The 21,433-nt window shown below is 38.0% G+C and overlaps 1 protein-coding gene across 3 annotated transcripts in view; it reads left to right on the top strand.

Moving 5' to 3' along the window:
- Positions 1 to 21,433, top strand: part of ARHGAP32 (Rho GTPase activating protein 32) — a 201,936-nt gene that overhangs the window by 97,906 nt on the left and 82,597 nt on the right. For 2 of the 3 annotated variants that reach the window (XM_045555417.1, XM_045555419.1), the window contains 3 exons: positions 16,662 to 16,799; positions 19,187 to 19,279; positions 20,118 to 20,240. In XM_045555417.1, the coding sequence (XP_045411373.1) occupies positions 16,662 to 16,799; positions 19,187 to 19,279; positions 20,118 to 20,240 (354 nt within the window). The remainder of the gene's footprint in view (positions 1 to 16,661; positions 16,800 to 19,186; positions 19,280 to 20,117; positions 20,241 to 21,433) is intronic. The other variant, XM_045555418.1, reaches the window with a different exon arrangement.

Raw genomic sequence — 21,433 nt, 5'->3', positions numbered from 1 at the left:
GATAAAAGACTGACAACAAGAATCTATTTAGAACTCAGGAAAATCAGCAAGAAAAAATCAAACAATCCTATCAAAAAATGGGCAAAGGACATGAATAGAAATTTTTCAAAAGAAGACATAAGAATGGCCAAAAAACGTATCAAAAAATGCTCAACATCCCTAATCATCAGGGAAATGCAAATCAAAACCACAATGAGATACCACTTAACTCCGGTGAGAATGGCCTTTATCAAAAAAATCCCAAAACAACACGTGTTGGCGTGGATGCGGAGAGACAGGAACACTCATACACTGCTGGTGGGAATGCAAACTAGTGCAACCCCTATGGAAAGCAATATGGAGATACCTTAAACAGATTCAAGTAGACCTACCATTTGATCCAGCAATCCCATTATTGGGCATATACCCAGAAGAACAAAAGTCATTCTTTAACAAAGACACCTGTACCCGAATGTTTATAGCAGCACAATTCACAATCGCAAAGATGTGGAAACAACCCAAGTGCCCATCAATCCACGAATGGATTAGTAAACTGTGGTATATGTATACCATGGAGTACTACTCAGCTATAAGAAATAACGATGATACGACATCTCTTTGGTTCTCCTGGAGAGAGCTGGAACCCATTATACTAAGTGAAGTATCCAAAGAATGGAAAAACAAGCATCACATGTACTCACCAGAAAACTGGTTTCCCTGATCATCACCTAAATGTACATCAGGGAAGGATACCAATTGGATATCAGACTGGGATGGGGGGGTGGGGGGAGGGGATGGGTGTATGCCTACATGACGAGTGCGTTGCGCACCCTCTGGGGAATGGTCATGCTTGAGGGTGCAGACCCGGGGAGGTGGGGGGGAGGGGATCGAGGTATGAATACATGGTGAGTGCCAGGCGCACTGTCTGGAGAGTGGGAGCGGACGCGCTTGGGACTCTGACTCGGGGGGATGGGCGGGACAGGGACAATGTATATGACCTGAACTTATGTACCCCCATGATGAGCTGAAATAAAAAAAAAAAAAAAAGTGATCATTGATATAGTTAGATTAACGTCTACCATATTTGTTACTGTTTCTATTTGTTGTCCTTGTTCTATGTCCCTTTTTCAGTTTTCCACACTTTTTCTGCCTTTTGTAGTTCCTCCTTCCTACCCCCAGATTTTTGTGGTATAATTGACAAATAAAAATTACATATATTTAAGGTATAGAATGTGATATTTTGATGTATGTATGCATCATCCAGTGATTACTGCAGTCAAGTTAATTAACATATTCATCACCTCACCTTTTTTGCATGTCTTGAGAACACTTAAAAATCTCTTTTTGTGTTTTTAATTAAGCATTTTATGTGATTCAGTTTTCTCCCCTTTCTTAGCATATCAGTTATACTTTTTAAAAAACTTTTTTAGTGGTTGCCCTAGAGTTTGCAGTATACATTTACAACTAATCCAAGTTCACTTTCAAATAAGTATAGAGCTTCATGGATTGTGCAAGTATCTTATAATAAAATTATTCCCAGTTCCTCTCTACCACCCTTTGTGTCATTGCTGTCATTCATTTCACACATAGAAAACATACATAAGTGTATATGTATAGACACTCCCACCTACCCATACACATATACATAAGCACATGTAATTGAATATATCCCTGCTATTATTTTGAACAAAGTGTTATCTGTTAGATCAATTAAGTATAAGAAAAATAAAAGTTTCATTTTACCTTCACTTACTCCTTCTCTGATATTTTTCCTTCTGTTATGTAGATGATGGGTTTCTGATCTATGTCATTTTCTTTCTCTCTGGAGAGCTTTTCCATTTCTTGCAAGGCATGGCTCCTGGCCACAAATTCCGTTGATTTTTTGTTTGAAAGAATCTATTTATCTTTCACTTTTGAAGGATAATTTTGCAGGGTACAAAATTCTAGGTTGGTGGCTTTTTTCTGTCAGCCCTTTAAAAATGTACTCCTCTCTCTTCTTGCTTCCATGGTTTCTGAGGATAAGTTGGATGTAATTTCTATCTTTGTTCCTCTATAGATAAGGTGTTTTTTTTCCTCTAGATTCTTTCAAAAAAATTTTTTTTCTTGGATTTTCTGAAGTTTGAATATAATATGCCTCAGTGTAATTTTTTGGCATTTATCCTGCTATGTGTTCTCTGAGCTTCCAGGATCTGTGGTTTGGTGTCTGACATTTGTTGGAGAAATTCTCAGTCATTATTTTTTTAAATATTGCTTCTGATCCTTTCTCTTTTTCTTCTCTTCTGGTATTCTCAAATATATATGTATTAAACCTGTTGCAGTTTTTCCACAGTTTCTTAGTGCTCTATTTTCCCCGCCCTATGCCTCCCCCACCTGTAGTCTTTTCTCTTTTTGCTTTTCAGTTTTGGAAGTTTCTACTGTGATACCCTCAAGCTCAGAGATTCTTTCCTCTGGCCAGTTAACTCATAAGTCCGTCAAAGACATTATTCATTTCTGTTTTTGACTGCTAGCATTTCTTTTTGATTCTTTGTTAGAATTTCAAATTCTCTGCTTACTTCTGTTCTTGTACAGTCTACTTTTTCTGTTCAAGCTTTTAGTATATTAATCATAGTTCTTTCAATTCCTGGTCTGTTAATTCCAACGTTCCTGCCATATCTAATTCTTGCTCTGATGCATGTACAGTCTCTTCAAACTGTGTTTTTTTCTTTTAGTTTACCTTGTAATTTTTTGTTGAAAGGTGGACATAAGGTACTGGGTGAAGTAATGTGGTAGTAAGGTATAGGAAGAGGGAAAGTCTGTAGTCTTGTGATTAGGTCTCAGTCTTGTGAGCCTGTGCCTCTGGGGTGTGAACTTCACAAGAGCTTCTCAGGTCTTTATCCTCCACCCCCAACCTTTGGGTAAAACAGGGTGACTAGAGTGGGCTGAAGTTCGGTATTCCCTTCTCCCCTGTGGAAGGCTTGAAGAAGCTGCAGTTGGGTTTTCTTCTTCCCCCAGGTAGTTTAGGATCTGATAAAACCCCAGAAGGTTAGGCTGTGGTAAGACAGGTTTTCCTGAGGGCAGGCCTTGTTAAGAACATAATGCTCTGGTGTATTTCAGAAGTCCTTTTGCTCCTCTGCCTGCTGGAAGCATAAGGGGATTTTTTCCTAATGTTCACTCTAAGTACCTAGTAGGGCTCCTGGAGGTAGAACTCACAAAAGTGTGTAGGCTCTCCCATGACTGGGTCCCCCTAGAGTTTTTAACTCTTAGATTTGTCATCTCTGAGCCTCTAGCAATTTATCAGTTATAGTTTAAGTTTTCCTACCCCAAGACTGGTTCCCACAGAGGTTTCTGCTCCGGCTAAGTTGTGATTCCCTGTATTCACTTGTCTGTCTCCAGTTTATGGGGTAGTGGTTTGTCCTGTAACCTCACTTCTGTGATGGATCTAAGAAGATTTGTTGATTTTTCAGTTTATTCAGCATTTTACTTTTTAAGATAGAGTGATGACTTCTAAACTCCTTATATACCTGACCAATAACCAGAAGTTCAGTGATTACTTTGTAACCTGACAGACATAATCACTTCTGAAATATAACTGTATCAACAATGTATTTTTGTACGGCTTCTCATTTTCAGGTGGTACTTGCTAAGACAAAGCCAAATGAATTAAAAGTTGAATTGGCAGAACAAACACAAAGCACAAAACAATATATTGTAATACCCTTTTATTTTTTATTTATTCTTATTTTTTTATTTCAGCATATTACGGGGGTACAAATGACAAATGCTTAGGTTACAAATCTTGCCTTTGCCCCACCCAAGTCAGAGTTTCAAGTGTGTCTATCCCTGAGACGGTATGCACCACTCCCATTAGGTGTGAATATACCCATCCCATCCCCCCTCCCGCCTCCCTGACACCCGATGAATGTTACTACTATACGTGCACATAAGTGTTGATCAGTTAATACCAATTTGATGGTGAGTACATGTGGTGCTTGTTTTTCCATTCTTGTGATACTTAGTACAATGAGCTCCAGCTCTATCCAGGATAGTACAAGAGGTGCTAGATCACCATTGTTTTTTGTGGCTGAATAATACTCCACGGTATACATATACCACATTTTATTAATCCGCTCATGTATTGATGGGCATTTGGGTTGTCTCCACATCTTTGCAATTGTGAATTGAACTGCTATAAGCATTCTAGTGCAGGTGTCTTTTTAATAGAATGTCTTTTGTTCCTTTGGGTAGATGCCCAGTAATGGGATTGCTGGATTAAATGGTAGTTCTACTTTTAGTTCTTTGAAGTATCTCCATATTGCTTTCCATAGAGGTTGTACTAGTTTGCAGTCCCACCAGCAGTGTATGAGTGTTCCTATCTACCTGCATCCACACCAACATTTATTGTTTTGGGACTTTTGGACAAAAGGCATTCTCACTAGAGTTAAGTGATATCTCGTTGTGGTTTTGATTTGCATTTCCCTGATGATTAGAGATGTTGAGCATTTTTTCATGTTTGTTGGCCATTAGTCTATCTTCTTTTGGAAAGTTTCTATTGATGTCCTTTGCCCACTTTTAAATGGGGTTGTTTGATTTTTTTCTCGCTGACTTTTCCTGAGTTCTATATAGATTCTAGTTATCAGCCCCTTATAGGATGTGTAGCATGTGAATGTTTTCTCCCATTCTGTAGATTGTCTGTTTGCTCTCATGATAGTTTCCTTGGCTGTGCAGAAGCTTTTTAACTTGATCAGGTCCCATGTATTTATTTTTGTTGTTGCTGTGATTTCCTTTGGGGTCTTCTTTATAAATTCTTTTCCTAGGCCAGTGTCTACAAGAGTCTTCCAACATTTTCTTCTAGAATTCTTATAGTTTCATGCCTTAGGTTTAAGTCTGTTATCCACCATGAGTTGATTTCTGTGAGAGGTGCGGATCCTGTTTCAGTCTTCTACATGTGGCTATCCAATTGTCCCAGCACCATTTGTTGAATAAGGATTCTTTTCCCCAGTATGTGTTTTTGTCTGCTTTGTCAAAGATTAGATGGCTATATGAGGATGGTTTTATATCTGGGTTCTCAGTTCTGTTCCATTGGTCTATGTCTCTGTTCTTGTGCCAGTACCATGCTGTTTTAGTTACTATATAGCCTTACAGTATAGCTTGAAGTCTGGTAAATTAACGCCTCCCAATTTGTTCTTTTTGCTTAAGGTTGCTTTTGCTATACAGGGTCTTCTCTGGTTCCATATGAAGCATAGAATTATTTTTTCTAGATCTGTAAAAAATGATGTTGGTATTTTAATAGGGATTGCATTGAATCTGTAGATCACTTTGGGTAGTATAGACATTTTAACAATGTTGATTCTTCCTACCCATGAGCATGGTATGGTATTCCACCTTTTTACATCATCTGTTATTTCCTTCCTCAGTGTTTCATAGTTCTTCCTGTAGAGATCTTTTACCTCCTTAGTTAAATGTATTCCTAGGTATTTTTTTGTTGTTGTTGCTATTGTATAGGGTTTGATTTGGTTCTCAGTTTGACTATTGTTGGCATATAGGAATGCTACTGATTTCTGTATATTGATTTTATAACCTGAGACTTTGCTGAATTTGTTTATCAATTCCAGTAGTCTCATGGCAGAATCTTTGGGGTTTTCTAGATAAAAGGTCATATCGTCAGCAAAGAGCGATAGTTTGACCTCTTCTGCCCCGATTTGGATGCCCTTGCTTTCCTTCTCTTGTCTGATTGCTCTGGCTAGGACTTCTAGCACTATGTTGAATAGAAGTGGTGACAGAGGGCAAACTTGTCTGGTTCTAATTCTAAGTCGGAATGCTTTCAGTTTTTCCCCATTCACTATGATGTTGGCTATGGGTTTGTCATATACGTCTTTTATCACTTTTAGGTAAGTTCCATCTGTGCCTATTTTGTTAAGCATTCTTATCATTAAAGGGTGCTGAATTTTGTTGAATGCTTTTTCTGAATCTATTGAGAGTATCTTATGGTTTTTGTTTTTACTTTCATTTATGTGGTGAATTAACATTTATAGATTTGTGTATGTTGGACCATCCTTGCATCTCTGGGATGAAGCCCACTTGGTTGTGATGGATTATTTTTTTTGATAAGCACTTGAATACAGTTTGCTAGGATTTTGCTGAGAATTTTTGCATCTATATTCCTAAGGGCTATTGGTCTGTAGTTTTCTTTTTTGTTGCGTCCTTTCCTGGTTTTGGTATCAGGGTGATGTTGGCTTCATAAAACGTTTTGGGGAGGATTCCTTCCTTCTCGATGTTATGGAATAATTTCTGCAGGTCTGGTAAAATTCGTGTGTGAAACCATTTGGTCTGGGACTTTTTTTTTTAGGAAGGGTTTTTATTGCTGCCTCCATTTTGGTACGTGGCATTGGTTTGTTCAGGAATTCTGTTTCTTCCTGATTGACTCTAGTGAGGCTGTGTGTTTCTAAGAATTTGTCCATTTTCTCCATGTTTTCAAGTTTATGTGCACAGAGGTTTTTATAGTATTCATAGATGATATTTTGTATTTCCGTGTCATCAGTTGTAATTTCTCCCATTTCATTCATGATTGAGTTTATTGGAGTCCTTACTTTTGTGTTTTTCATTAATCTAGCAGGAGGCATGTCAATTTTGTTTAGTTTTTCAAAGAACCAACTTTTTGTTTTATTAATCTTCCATATAGTTTTTTTGTTATAGATTTCATTTCATTCTGCTCTGATCTTTTGTTACTTCTGCTGGATTTCGGGTTGGTTTGCTCATCCTTTTCCATTTCTTTGAGATGATTCATCAGATTGTTGATTTGTGATCTTTCTGTCTGTTGGATGTAGGCATTTATGGATATAATTTTTCCTCTCAGGACTGCTTTAGCTGTGTCCCATATATTTTGATAGTTTGTGTCTCCTTTATCATTTAGTTCAAAGAATCTTTTGATTTCCATCTTAATTTACTCCTTAACCCAATAATTATTCACCAGAAGGTTGTTTAGTTTCCATGACTTTGTATAGAGATGAGAGTTTCTATTGGAGTTGATTTCTAATTTTATTCCACTGTGGTCTGAGAAGATGCATGGTATAATTTCTATTTTTTTAAGTTTGTTGAGACTTACTTTGTGGCTTAGGATGTGGTCAGTCTTAGAAAATGTCCCATGAGTTGATGAGAAAAACATATGGTTTTTGGTTAGAATGTTCTGTAAGTATCAGTCAGGCCCATTTGTTCTAGAGTTCTGTTTAAATCCATTGTTTGTTTATTATCTGTTTGAAGGATCTGACCTGTTCTGTCAGAGGGGTGTTGAAGTCTTTGGCTATCACAGTGCTGCTGTTTATCATTTTATTTAGATCAGGTAGGATTTGCTTTATGAGTCTGGGTGCACCTGAGTTAGGTGCATAAATATTTAGAATTGTTATGTGTTCTTGTTGAACTGTACCCTTCACCGTTATCTAGTGACCATTTTTGTCTTTCATTACTTTTGTTGATTTGTAGACTAAGTTATCCGATATCAGAACTGCTACTCCAGTTTTCTTTTGGCTTCTGTTTGTATTGAATATTGTTTTCCATCCCTTCACCTTGAGTCTGAATGCATCCTTGCAGGTTAGTTGTGTTTCCTGAAGACAGCAGATACTTGGCTTGCGTATATGTATCCATTCAGCCAGCCTATGTCTCTTTAGTGGGCAATTCAAGCCATTCATGTTTACTGAAAGAATTATTAAATGGGGCAGATTTCTGTTCGTCCTATTGAGTTGAACTTTCTTGCTTTGTTTTCTCTCTTCAGTCATTGTGGTATCTGGCCTGTGACCTTTAGCTTTTGGATGATTTTACAGTGGTTAGTGTCTGTTGTGCTGATTCGTAAGTAAGGGTGTTCTGAGTACTTCCTGCAAGGCAGGTCATGTCTTGATGAATTCCCTCAGTCTTTGCTTGTCTGAGAAGGTCTTTATTTTGCCTTCATATAAGAAACTTAGCTTTTCAGGACATAAGATTCTAGTCTGGGCATTATTCCATTTGAGAAGGCTAAGAATGGGGCCTCAGTCTCTTCTGGCTTGTAAAGTCTCAGTTGTGAAATCTGCGGTTAGTCTGATGAGTTTTCCTTTGTAGGTTACCTGCTTCTTTCACCTTACAGCTTGTAGGATGGCCTCTTTTGTGTTTATTTTGGCCAGTCTGATGACTATGTGTTGTGGTGTCTTCCTGTTTGCAATGAATCTCCCAGGAGTCCTTTGAGCTTCTTGTACCTGGATATCTAGATTTCTAGAAAGGCCAGGGAATTCCTCCATTATATCCTCAAGTAGTTTATGCAACCGTTTTGTATTTTCTTCTTCACTCTCAGGGATGCCTATGAGTCTCACATTAGGCCTCTTCACATAATCCCACATTTCTTGTAGGCTATGCTCTTTTATTTCTCTGCTCTGTCTCTGTGACTGACTTATTTAATCGAAAGGTGTTATCTTCAATCCTTGACATTCTTTCTTCTGTTTGGTCTACCCTCTTCTTGAGGCTTTCCACTGTGTGTTTTGTAATTCCTTGAATAAGTTCTTCATTTCCAGAAGTTCTGTTTGATTTTTCTTTAATATTCCAATTTCTTTAGGGAATTTTTCTTGCAAGTCCTGGATTTTTTCTGTGGTTTCTTCATGTTGTTTATCCATTTTCTCTTACGTATCATTGAGTTTTCTTACAATCCACATTTGAAATTCTTCTTTTGTCACTTCAATGTTCTGATTTTGGTTGGTATTAATTGCTAGCGAGCTTGTGTTCCCGTTTGGGGATGTTCTTTCTCTTTGAGTCTATACTTCCAGAGTTCTTACGCTAATTCCTTCCCATCTGGAGCAGCTGTTGCTTCTTACCTTTGGATTTTAGTTTAGATAGTGACCCGCCCAGTTTAGTCTCTGAGCCAGTAGGTGGTGTTTATGGATGAGATTTGACCACACCGTGTATGATTAGTCAGTAAATGCAGTAAAAGGGTGTGCAAATTGACCTCCCTGTCAGTAGATGGCACTTGCCAGGAGGGTCAAGCTGCAGTGTTTTTGGGTCCTGTAAGCAGCTCTTGTTCTTCTGGAGAAGCACTCTAGTGCCCCAGGTGGTGAGTGGGGCCCTGGGACTTCCAGGTGTGTCATTCTCCACCTCAGCAGAGACGAGTGGGGGAGTGAGGCTGGGCAGGGCTGGGTTGGGTGAGTCTGCCCTCAAGCTCCCCCATTGCTGTTAGCAGGGGTCAAAGGTCTGTTCTCTGCTTCTAGGCAAAGCTGCCAGGAAGGGGCTGAATGGCCCCACTCCACCAGAAAGTATGCATGTGGAGGTGGGGCTGTCTGGGACCCGTAGTCTGGCAGTCTGGAGCAGGCCTCTCTCCTTTCTGCCCTCCCTTATTCCGTGGTTTCTCCTTTGCCTCTGCCAGCAGGCAGGACCTCAGGCCGGCAGAGCCCCCCCCCGACTATGATGGGAGCTGTGAGGTTCCCTGCCTAGGATCACAGCCTGAGCTGGGAACGTGGCAGTCCTTTGGGAGGAGGGGTGCCCCTCGAGCCATGCTGCAGCTAGGACTCACTCTGATCTTCCCCTCAAGGCACACGCACCTCAGTAGACTAGTTTACAAATATCCCTTCTGTGCCCCTGCGCAATGCAATTTAGACCAGGGTGTGCGGCATCTGGCCTGTAGTTCTATCCCCCGGGGCCCGGAGATCAGTCCCTGACCATGCCAGGGAGAAGAATGCTAGTCTCGAGTCACCCATGGGGTGCCCTGGCTGGATCAATGTCTCTCCGCCTTGGGGTTTGCCCTGCTCTGCTGGAGTCACCAGGCAAGCAGCTCTAGGGGGAGAGCTGGTGGATAGGAAGGTCGTAGTCCGAGTACCCCTCAGTCTGCTGCAGGGCCCCAGAAGGAAAAGTCCCATCCCTGTGGATGCTTCTGGATAGTGGCTAAATCATGCCTCTCAGCAGCCATGGGTAGGGGACGGGAAGGGGAGAATGAAGCAATATGGCGCCTGCCCATTGGCTCGAGTCTGTGGGGCCAGACATGTCCTAAGGGAGCTAGGAGCCCGGTGCCTGTCTGCAAGAGACTCTCCACTCACTGGTGGCAGCAGTCTCTGGGCTGATGTTGGCTGGTCTCTCCTGCAGCTCGGGAGCCCACCAACAGTTCTAGATGCAAGGGAGGGAAATTTTAATCATTCAGCTACCCTTGTCGCTGGTCTCCAAGCCTCTCGGGGTTTCATCGCTGCCGATGCCTTTGTCCTTCCAGTTCTGCTCCACAACCTTTACCCACGAAGTCTCCCATTGGTTTAGGCACCCTTCCTTCTAACCCTCCTCTGATCTATGTTTGTCTACCTGTTTGTTTTTTTCACTTTTTTTCTTTCTTTTTTTTTAAATATATATTTTTTTTATTTCAGCATATTATGGGGGTACAACAGTTTAGGTTACATATACTGCTCTTGCCCCTCCTTCTCCCCCCGAATCAGAGCTTCAAGTGTGTCCATTCCCTAGACGGTGTGCATCACACTCATTATGTATCTATACACCCATCCCCTCCCCCCCCACCAGCATCTGCCCGACACCTGATTAATGTTATTCCTAAATGTGCTCTTAGGTGAGGATCAGTGAAACCAATTTGATGGTGATGTTTTTTTCACTTTCATCTAAAATCTTTCCTTCTTACAAAGACACTGTGCCTGGAGGTATTTCTCATCTGCCACCTTGCCTCCCTCCCCCCTTTAAAAAATATTTTTTAAATACCTCTAATAGGAAGAATGTCCCAAGCAAGTAAGACCAACCAATTCTTTTTATGACTGAATTCTGAGTTTACTTATTTTTTTCATCTTAGATACTCATTTAATCTTCCTGTCTAACTGCAACTTTGTACCATTTTACCAACATCTCCCCACTACCCCCACCATCTGGCCCCTGGTAGCTACCATTCTACTCTCTGCATCTACGAATTCAGTTGATTTAGATTACACATGTAAGTGAGATCATGCGGTATTTGTCTTTCTGTGCCTGGCTTATTGTACTTAGCATAATGTCCTCATTCATCAATGTTGTCACAAATGACCGAATTTTCTTCTTTTTAAAGGCTAAATAGTATCCCATTGTGTATATATACCACATTTTATTTATCCATTCATATACTGATGGACACTTAGGTTCATTCCATAGCTAGGGATATTGTAAATAATACTGCAGTGAACATGGGAGTGCTCATAGCACTTTGACGTATTGATTTCAAGTTCTTAGGGTATATACCCAGATGTGAGATTGTTGAATCATATGGTAATTCTGGTTTTAGTTTTTTGAAAACCTCCATATAGTTTTCTAAAATGGCTGTACCAATTTATATCCCCACCAACAGTGTATAAGGGTCCCTTTTCTCCACATCCTTGCCAATACTTGTTATCTTTCATCTTTTGATAATAGCCATTCTGACATGTGTGAGATGATATGTCATTGTAGTTTCAATTTGCATTTCCCTAATGATTAGTGATGTTGAGTATTTTTTCATAATGTCTGTTGGTCATTTGTATTGTTTTTTGAGAAATGTCTATTCAGATGCTTTGCCCATTTGATTCATCAAGTTACTTGGTTTATTTTTCTTACAGGATTCCTTGAGCTTTTTATATATTTTGGTATTAACCCCTTAGATGCCTTTTTTTCAATCTGTAGCTTGTCTCTTCACTCTGTTAATTGTTTCCTTTGCTGTGCAGAAGCTTTCTAACTTGATATAATCCCACTTAAGAGCAACCAATTTCTTTTTGACTTCTTTTAAGCAGAAAAGTTTACTATTATAGTGTAAAAAACCATTTAATGAATCACAGCAGTATACATTCAAGGAATTTTGTTGACTGTAACTCCCGAAGTAGGTTATAGCTTTCAAAGGTCTAATAGTTTCCTCAAAGAGTTTGATTAGACATGTAATTTATACTGTCATTTGATAAGTATATAACAGTAATGTGCTGTACAGAAAATTTGGCAAAGATGTGAGTAGATTTTTCATAAAAGAAGAAATAAAAGTGATCAAGAAATGAGAAATCATGTGTTCGGCTTGATTAAATCAATAAAAGCAAACTAAGAAAAATTACTATTTTTTACCTACTGGAAAATTTTTACTTCCTTAATACATGTAAACATGTATTAACTTTTATTGGTTTGAAATCCAAAGGCACTGAAAAGTAATTGATAAGAATGTTCTTTTTTCTTTTGAGTTGTTGAGCATTTGGTGACCAGTTGTTTGTTTTACTAAATACCGTGAGAATTAGTTTGGAAGCATCGTTTTGTAATTCTGCTACCAGAATAAGTTCTCCAGATTTATAAAATGCAGCGATAACTAGCGTGTATTAAGCTATTTCTTTTTGCCTGGTACTACTAAGTACTTTATATTACTTTATTTGATTTAATTCTTTTTTTTTTTTTTTTTTTTTTGGAGACAGAGTCTCGCTCTGTTGCCCGGGCTAGAGTGAGTGCCGTGGCATCAGCCTAGCTCACAGCAACCTCAAACTCCTGGGCTTAAGCAATCCTACTGCCTCAGCCTCCCGAGTAGCTGGGACTACAGACATGTGCCACCATGCCCGGCTAATTTTTTTTTTTCTATATACATATTGTAGTTGGCCAGATAATTTCTTTCTATTTTTTTTTTTAGTAGACACGGGGTCTCGCTCTTGCTCAGGCTGGTCTCAAACTCCTGACCTTGAGCGATCCACCCGCCTCGGCCTCCCAGAATGCCAGGATTACAGGCGTGAGCCACTGCGCCCGGCCTATTTGATTTAATTCTTACATAACTATTAAATAGGATTCATAATTGGGTCACTGTGATCTTAGAGCCAAGCTTGTAGCTGTTCCACTCTTTCAGGAGTTGGTGAGTCTAAATATCTTCAGGATCTATACACGTAATGTAAATTAAGAAAAATGTCTTAGTGTGGTAATAACTTGGGCAAATTAGAACTTTCCATACCATACCTAAGGGTATTCAAATACAATTTTTAAAAACACTATAGGCCAAACCCAAATCAGAAGATAGAATGGATAAATTTAAAATACTGTAGGTGATGGCAGTAAGGCCTTCTTGTTCAGATGAAAATTTAAATTATTTTATTGGATTCTTATTTTAATCCTTGTTCTTTCACATACCTATGTGAAATTTTGAGCAAACTACCTAATCTGTGATTAGATTCATAAGAAGGAAATAAAATATTAATGTTACTTCTCTTTGATAAGACACTGTAAACTGAGGGGACTTGGATCAAATGTTTGCAATACATGATTTTTCCAATATATCAATAAGCAAGCAAACAAACATTCTATAAATCAATAAGTAAAAATCATCATTGTAATGGAGAAATTGAACAGGGTTTTGGCAGGAATAGGCAATTCACACAAAAAATCTGAATAATCAGTAATATATGAAAAGATACTAAGCTTCATTCATAATCAAGGAAATGCAAACCAAAAAGAAGATACAATTTCATATATGTCTGGTTGGCAGTGGTGTGAATTCTCATGATGCCAAGTATTGGCAAGGATTTGGGGGAAGCGGGAATTCTTACATACTACTATTGGGTGAGTAAATTGATATTACCGTTTGGAGACCAATTTGGCAAATTTGAAATACGGTTGAGGATGCTCGTACATTATGACCTGGAAGTTCCACTTTCAGGTAGCTGTTATGGACAGTCTCTCACGGATGGGCAGGACAAGATGTGAGGTAAGCATGCTCATTGCAGCACAGCATGCAATAATGCAAAGTACGAAATACCTGCTTTCCTTCCACTAGGAAATGAAAAAATAAACTGGGATTTATTCCTGCAATAGAGTGCACTTTGGCAGTTACAGAATATTAACATGGATAAATCTCAGCATGATATTACATGATATTGAGTGGAAACTTCAAGTTCCAAAAGGACGTGTTTTTTTTGTTTGTTTGTTTGTTTGTTTGTTTTTATTTAAGAGAGAGGGTCTTGCTCTATCACCCAGGCTGGAGTACAGTGGCCTGATTATAGTTCACTGTAACCTTGAACTGCTGCGCTCAGGTGATCGTCCTGTTTCAGCCTCAGGAGTAGGTGGCACCACAGGCGTGTGCCACCATGCCCAGCTAATTTTTTTTTTTTTTTAAGAGATAGAGGTCTCACTGTGTTGCCCACAGTATTTTCAAACTCCCAGCCTCAAGTGATCCTTCTGCCTTGGCCTCCCAAAGTGCTGGGATTACAGGCATGAGTGACTGTTCCAGACCAGGATGTGAATTATATAATTTATACAAAAACTTAAAATAATATGTTGTTTATGGATATATGCATATATAGTAAAGTTATAAAAACATGCATACATTCGTGATGCATCAACTCTAGTCTTTTAGAAAGGGAATAAGAGAGAGAATGGGCTTTATATCTGTAATGATTGCCGCTTTAAAAAAATTCAGAGCTTTGAAACAAAAAAAAATTTAACATCCGTTTCATCTCTGTGATGGATAATACGTACATTTTAAATTTTTGTTTTTGTACATTTCTGATATTTGAAGTGTTGCATAAAAATGTACTTAAATGTCAAAGAAAAAATAATTGTAACTATGTGATAAGAAGTCTGCCTTCGTTTCCTTTCCTTTTCTTTTTTTCTTTTCACTGTTGTTTTTTATTTTTCTATTTTATTTTTTTGCCAGCCCAAAGGAAGAAGTATTAAATCCCCTCTGGTCATTCAGGAATGCTTTGGGGTGGTAAGGTAATGGTAGAACTGAGAAAACAAAGAAATTTGCTTGAGTAAAGATGGGGGTGGGGGAAGACTTTCTGTGATAGAACAGCACTTACAAAATCAGGGAGTCAAGAAAAGGAACATTCAGCTCATGAATTGAATAAATGCAAGTCATTCATCATAACAGGAAGTGAAAAAAGGGCACCAAGGAGTAGTGAATGACATCAGTCTGGAATTTTAGGCAAGGCCCAGGTGATGAAAGCTGTGATATATGCCAATATGTTTGGACTTAATCCTGTGGACCAGTGGTTCTCAATTCAGTCTCAACATAGAATTAGTTGAATCTCATTCCAGACTTAGTGAATTAGATCTCTTAGAATAGGAGCTAGGACACTATTCTTTAAAAATCTTGGCCACATCTCTTCTCTTATTTCATTCTTACAACCCTCTGAAAGAGGGAGCTGGTGTTGCTTTTCATCTATGTGATGGAGGATTACAGTCCAAAGTGAGATTATACAAGTTTACCATGTTAGTTTTTGACACACCTATGGTTAGAAATGAGCACCCTCCGATGAAGTGATACCTTCTGCTTCCACTCCAGTTGGCTGGGGCAAATGGAGAAAAGATACACTAAAAAGGTTTCCTTCAATTCTGAGATGGTTGCTCTGAAGGTTTTTTTTCTCCCAAACCCTCCAGATTTTTATGAGCTGAAAGCCTCCATATAAAATTAGATTAAATTGGAAAACTATATGATACACAGTCAGGATCTGCTCATCATTACTGACCACAGGAGCTTTTGAAGGTTTTTGTTTTTTAGTGTGACAGTAAGCTTTGTTTTTTTTTATTGGGGGTGGAGAGGGATGGCGTTCAAAGGCAAGGCATGGGGAGGGGGAAAGAGGGGTTGGATACATTCACACCTAACGGGTACAGTGCACACTATCTGGGGGATGGGCACACATTGACTCAAATGGTTCAAAAGCAACTTATGTAAGTGAAGCATTTGTACCCCCATAATATTCTGAAATTTAAAAAAAAAAGGCAAGGCACATTAGCAATATTCCAAGTAAGAAATGGTGATGTTCCTTACTGAAGGCTATAGGACTGAATAAGAGGTGATAGTCAAGAGAAAATGAGGGCCGGGCGCAGTGGCTCACGCCTGTAATCCTAGCCTCTGGGAGGCCGAGGCAGGTGGATTGCTCGAGGTCAGGAGTTCGAGACCGGCCTCAGCAAGAGTGAGACCCCATCTCTACTAAAAATAGAAAGAAATTATCTGGCCAACTAAAATATATATAGAAAAAATTAGCCGGGCATGGTGGCATATGCCTGTAGTCCCAGCTACTGGGGAGGCTGAGGCAGTAGGATTGCTTAAGCCCAGGAGGTTGAGGTTGCTGTGAGCTAGGCTGACGCCACGGCACTCACTCTAGCCAGGGGCAACAAAGCGACACTCTGTTTCAAAAAAAAAAAAGAGAAAATGAGAAGACATTATCTAATAAATATGCTCTGTGAGTGTGATCTTTTTAAAAAAATGAGCTCATGAGATTGAGCAAAGAAGGTAAGAAAGCCTGAGAGGTGGAGAGAGCTGATGGGTTCTGGATACTGTATGTATATCAAATGCTTATAGAGGAGGACTTAAGCAGTTTTGATTTTGAGTGTATTTCTAGTCTCAGTCACGGAAAATGTTGATGATAACTAATAACCTGATTTTTTTTTCTGTAATTTTAGGTAATATTCTCCTACCCAAAGTTATTTTATGGCTTTTTTGTAGATTAAAGTCACATGCTGTCTTAACCATCAAGCATTACTGTTCTGAAAGAGAGGCAGTGGACTTTGACCAGCAGTAGTAAAAGTATTAATGGAAAGTTCTATCTTATTTTACATTACTGAACTTTTAATGTGATATAACTCACTAGAGTGTTTTGAAGTTTAACTGTTTATTATCAAGTTAATAGAAACTTCTCTTTAGAAAATATAAAATCTGAGTAAAATACCCTTATAGAATAAGGCCTAGATGCATAAGCATTTCTCAATAGAGATGAATTATATGAGTATTTTTTTTTTCCTACCAAAAGGGCAAAAGTTGGATTGTTAAAAGAAGTTATGAAGATTTTCGGGTACTTGATAAACATCTTCATCTATGTATTTATGACCGACGATTTTCTCAGCTCTCAGAGCTTCCCCGTTCTGACACCCTGAAGGACAGTCCAGAGGTAAGGATTTAATACCGTTCTTTGGTACATTTAGTACAAAAGTAGTCACCATATATAACTTAGCAGAAATTTTTGTTTGTGTACTAAATAAAAGCTTACATTGAGCACTCAGGATTGTTTGTGGGATTACTTAACCGTTTCCTAACTGGAAAATTAGTAATGCTCCGTAGAATGTTTAGAATTAAAGTAGGTTGTGTATAATTTTATAAGGGGGAGAAAACTCATACCATAAATAGGCAATATATATGAGTAAACATAGTAAAGTATAGTAAATAGGCAATATATATGAGCAAATAATTCTCCAGAGAGGATATAAAATACGGAAGCAAAAATGTGGAAAAATTTTGATTTCACTAATATCAAAGAAATCCATATTAAAACAATGCTCTTTGATTATTTTAAGGTGGCAGGCTGTGTGTACCTACCTATCGTGTCCATTCCTGCTAAAAATTTCTAGTACAAATATAAAAGATTTTTAAAAATTTAAAAAGAGAAAGAGATTCTTTATAGCGTTAGAAAACAAAAAGTACCATCAGGGAATCAAAAATTGTGAGGAATCTTTAAAAGTAGGTGGGTTAATATTTATTGGGGAGAGAAAATGTAGCCTAAAACACATGTAAAGGAAGACTGCAAAAAATAGGCGAACTAGCAATCTTACAAAACAAAAACTGAATAAACAAAATAACTGAGAAGAACGAACAGAAGACCTTTCAAAGTGATGGAAAGTGAAGTTATCACATCCCTGAAATGAGAGCAGATTTTTATAAAATGAAATAATCAGAGATCTTAGAAATTAAAATATGATTACTTAATTTTAATAATAGCAAACCTGAATAACCGAACTACCTGCAGAATGTACCCAGCTGAAGAGAGAATTAGTGAGTTGGAAGATCGAGTCATTTATAACCGTGGTCCCCAACCCCTGGGCCACAGACCAGTACTGGTCCACGGCCTGTTAGGGACCAGGTAGCAAAGCTCTATGCCTTCTCCCCCACAATCGGTCAGTGGAAAACTTGTCTTCCATGAAACTTAGGGCATGGGGGGAGCGGCACAGCAGGAATTGAGCGGCAGGCAAGCAAGGGAAACTTCATCTGTGTTTGTAGCTGCTCCCCATTGCTCGCATCACCGCCTGAGCTCTGCTTCCCCACCCCACCTCCCCCATCCCCGCCAGTCAGTGGAAAAACTGTCTTCCATGAACCAGTCCTTGGTGGCACAAGGTTGGGGACCGCTGATTTATAAGATTACAACTCCTGAAAGGGACAGAAAGTTAAAAAGTTGTGAGAGAATAGTGGGATTCATGGAAAATGGGTTCTGAGAAGTTTATTAATGAGACTTGTATTAATAGAAGGAGAGAGTAGCTGCAAGGAAGTAATTAAAAATTAATATAAAAATTCCCTAGGGTTAAAGAAAGCAATCCATTAATTGCTAACATTATAATGAGTGAAAGGACACATCCCTAGAAACAATGTAGTGAAATTTCAAAATGCCCAAACAGAGGAAATTCTAGAAGTATCCAGAGAGCGAAAAGCAGATTTCTCAAAAGAGCAAGAATTATATTGGCATTAGAACCCTCCTGTGCTACAATGGATGCTCGAAAAGTGTCCAGGAATATCTTCAAGTCCTAAGGAGAAGTCATTTTAAATCTATAATTAATTCCAAGGCAATTAAGTATGTAGGGCAAAGTCATGCAGGAACTGACACTGCTTCAGGGTCTAAGGAATGTCTTAAAATCACAGATTCCTTTGCACTGTAGAAAACCCAGAAGTCTCTTCTCATCTTTGCCTGTTTGACTTTCTCTCCCACGTTATCTCAAAGCATAGCTACTACCAATAGATTCCAGGTTTTCATCTCCTTTTAAGGGAACAGCGAGATTGAGCTAGAATTTGTATCACAATTCCTAATTCCTGGATTAATTCTTGATTGGTCCAGCTAATATTGGTCACATTCCTGGACCAGTCAGCCGAACCGTGGTGTAGGATCATGTATGAATATGGCAGATCCTGCCACTTCCATGTTCATGGATGATAAATGGGTCTTAGGGAAAAGGGTTTCAGAGTAGCAGGGGAAAGCTAGGGAGAAAAGCCAAATATGGATCTGCTATAATTAGTTTTTTGTATTTTCAATACAAAAATAGAGAAAGTGATAAAATTAGAAGCCATAGAATAATATGACCGTTGAGAATAAGAGGTGAAAAGTTACAGCCCTACATGAGACAGGGGCTGAGTTACAATGTCCATAGTTAGTGGTAAGCCTCTGTGAAGAAGCCTTACTATTAAAAGGCCTAAAGATCTGTAGATTTCTTCCCCTCCCAGAAACAACCAATTTATACTGGAGAACCAGAGTGTAGTATGTTTCTTCTGAGTCACACTGAATCTTTTTCTTTTTAGTCAGTCACTCAGATGCTTATGGCTTACCTGTCGCGCCTTTCAGCTATTGCTGGCAACAAGATCAATTGTGGGCCTGCCCTTACCTGGATGGAGGTATAACCTAATTCACCTTTAATGAAAGTGTATTTTTAAATTATCTATTTAGAATTTTAATATTAACTTAATTTTGATAGGTATTGAGTTTCAGCAATCAAAGAAATCGAGTATATTCTCATCTTCTGGGGAAGATATAGGAAGTCATTTTCCTCTCATATCTTCCTTTGGTAATACAGGAAACTAATTTTAATATAGTAAATATTTTTATGAATCTCAACGATACCTGTTGTTTTAGTGTTTAGTATATTTATGTATACCTTTAACAAAGTGTATATATATTTTTTTCATTGACTTAATAATTTATTTATGAACAAGAGAAAACCCTTTAAAGGGTCTTATTTAAGTATTGAGTGAAACATTGTCCAGTAAATATATTAAATATTTTGAATTTGCATATATAGAGTTATATTATTGTCTCCTTCCAGCAGAAATTGGGAAGGCCAAGGCGGAAAGTGGAAAAGAACATAAACCATGAGCCAGGCCAGCTTGCATTGAGATCTTAACTTTTACGTTACTGGCCATGTGATCCTTGAAAACTTGTTTGCTGTCTTATAAATTATACAATATCTTTCAACATCAGCATTTTCGCCTTTAAATCATGATAAGTATTCTTTTAGAGTTATGAGGATTACATTTAGTCATATATGTTATATGCACAGCACAGTGACTGGCATATATTAACTACCCAATAAATGGTAATTTAGGTTTTTTTTTTTAAGACTCCTTGGGTTATTGTCTCTCTCAATTAAATTGAATTGTCTTTTATGGATAGCCAAAGAAACATTTGCAAGCCCCATGTCTTTAACCATCTCATAATACATTTTCTTTGTTGCAGATTGATAATAAGGGAAATCACCTTTTAGTTCATGAGGAATCATCCATTAACACTCCTGCTGTTGGTGCTGCCCATGTTATCAAGAGGTACACTGCTCGAGCCCCTGATGAATTGACTTTAGAGGTACATAACCAAAGAGTTCAATTTGTCAATTGGTCTCTGCTACTGTTCCAGGCTCATCTTTAACTGTTTTAATCATTTGTTTAATTAAAAAAACTGAGAGCACCAGGTTTTTCCATAGTCCTTTATCTTTCAGCCTGCAACATCCTCTATTTTTATTTAAATGATTATATTCATCCTTGAAAACTGAGCGTAAACATCTCCCATTTCTTCTAGGAAGTCATCCTTGATCTGCCTCTCCTCACTTCATGCAAACACATATTCCCCCAAAACATGGATTGAATGTTATTCTTAACTGTTCTCTTGACTTATCTCTGACATATTACTTACTACATTTAATTATGAGTGTTGTGTTTGTCCCAGTGAGTTTCTTGAAAGCAAGGTCTGTTTCTTTTTTGTTTTTGTGTTTTTAGTACCTAAAAACAATGATACCCAATGGTACTTATTTAAAAATGTTTGTTGAAAGACTGAGTTAAAGAATAGATGAAAGGTGAAATGAACATTTCTTGCTATCAAGTACAAAAGTAAGGGAATTAAGTTTCTTCCCCTAAAAGTATGTATTAGCTGAAGAGAGAAAAAAAATGCTGACAGTTATACAATTTAAGAAATAACAATATAAATTTTTACTGTATAGAATCTGAGCTGTTCTCAAACTAAACTTTTAGGTTCTGTAGAGAAAGAAATGTAGGTCTTGAATGATGCCATGTATTAACAAATATGGCTTTGTGAAAATTGCTTATTTATGACTTGTGAAAGATGATTTGTGAATAAGCAAAGAGAAATTCCTAAAGTGATACAGTGTATGTTAGTAACATTGCTCTGAAGTATTTACCTATGTTTTATCGTAGATATCAGCACTTATTTTAATTGAAGAATATAACTTCTATTGAATATATTTTTAAAACTATTGTAATTTTTATATTTATGAATTTGTACAAGTTTATGCAAACTCACTAGTTTGTCTTTTGCAGTGAAGAAAATTAGTTCTTAAGTGAAAATGTTCTGTTGTACCATCTATTGAAAGAAGTGTAGTTCTCATCAAATTTTACACTTACTAAGAATACTCATCTTAGGCCTTTTTCTATATGATTAAATAAAATAGATATGTCAAGAGCTCAGTACAGAGCTTGGCACATGGTAAGCGCTCACTGAATGTAGTATTAATAAAAGCTGTCATTGTTCTAAATACAATTTTA

This window comes from Lemur catta, chromosome 7, assembly GCF_020740605.2.
Source record: "Lemur catta isolate mLemCat1 chromosome 7, mLemCat1.pri, whole genome shotgun sequence".
Taxonomy (NCBI): Eukaryota; Metazoa; Chordata; class Mammalia; order Primates; family Lemuridae; genus Lemur; species Lemur catta.
This window is presented reverse-complemented; position numbering and strand designations above follow the sequence as displayed.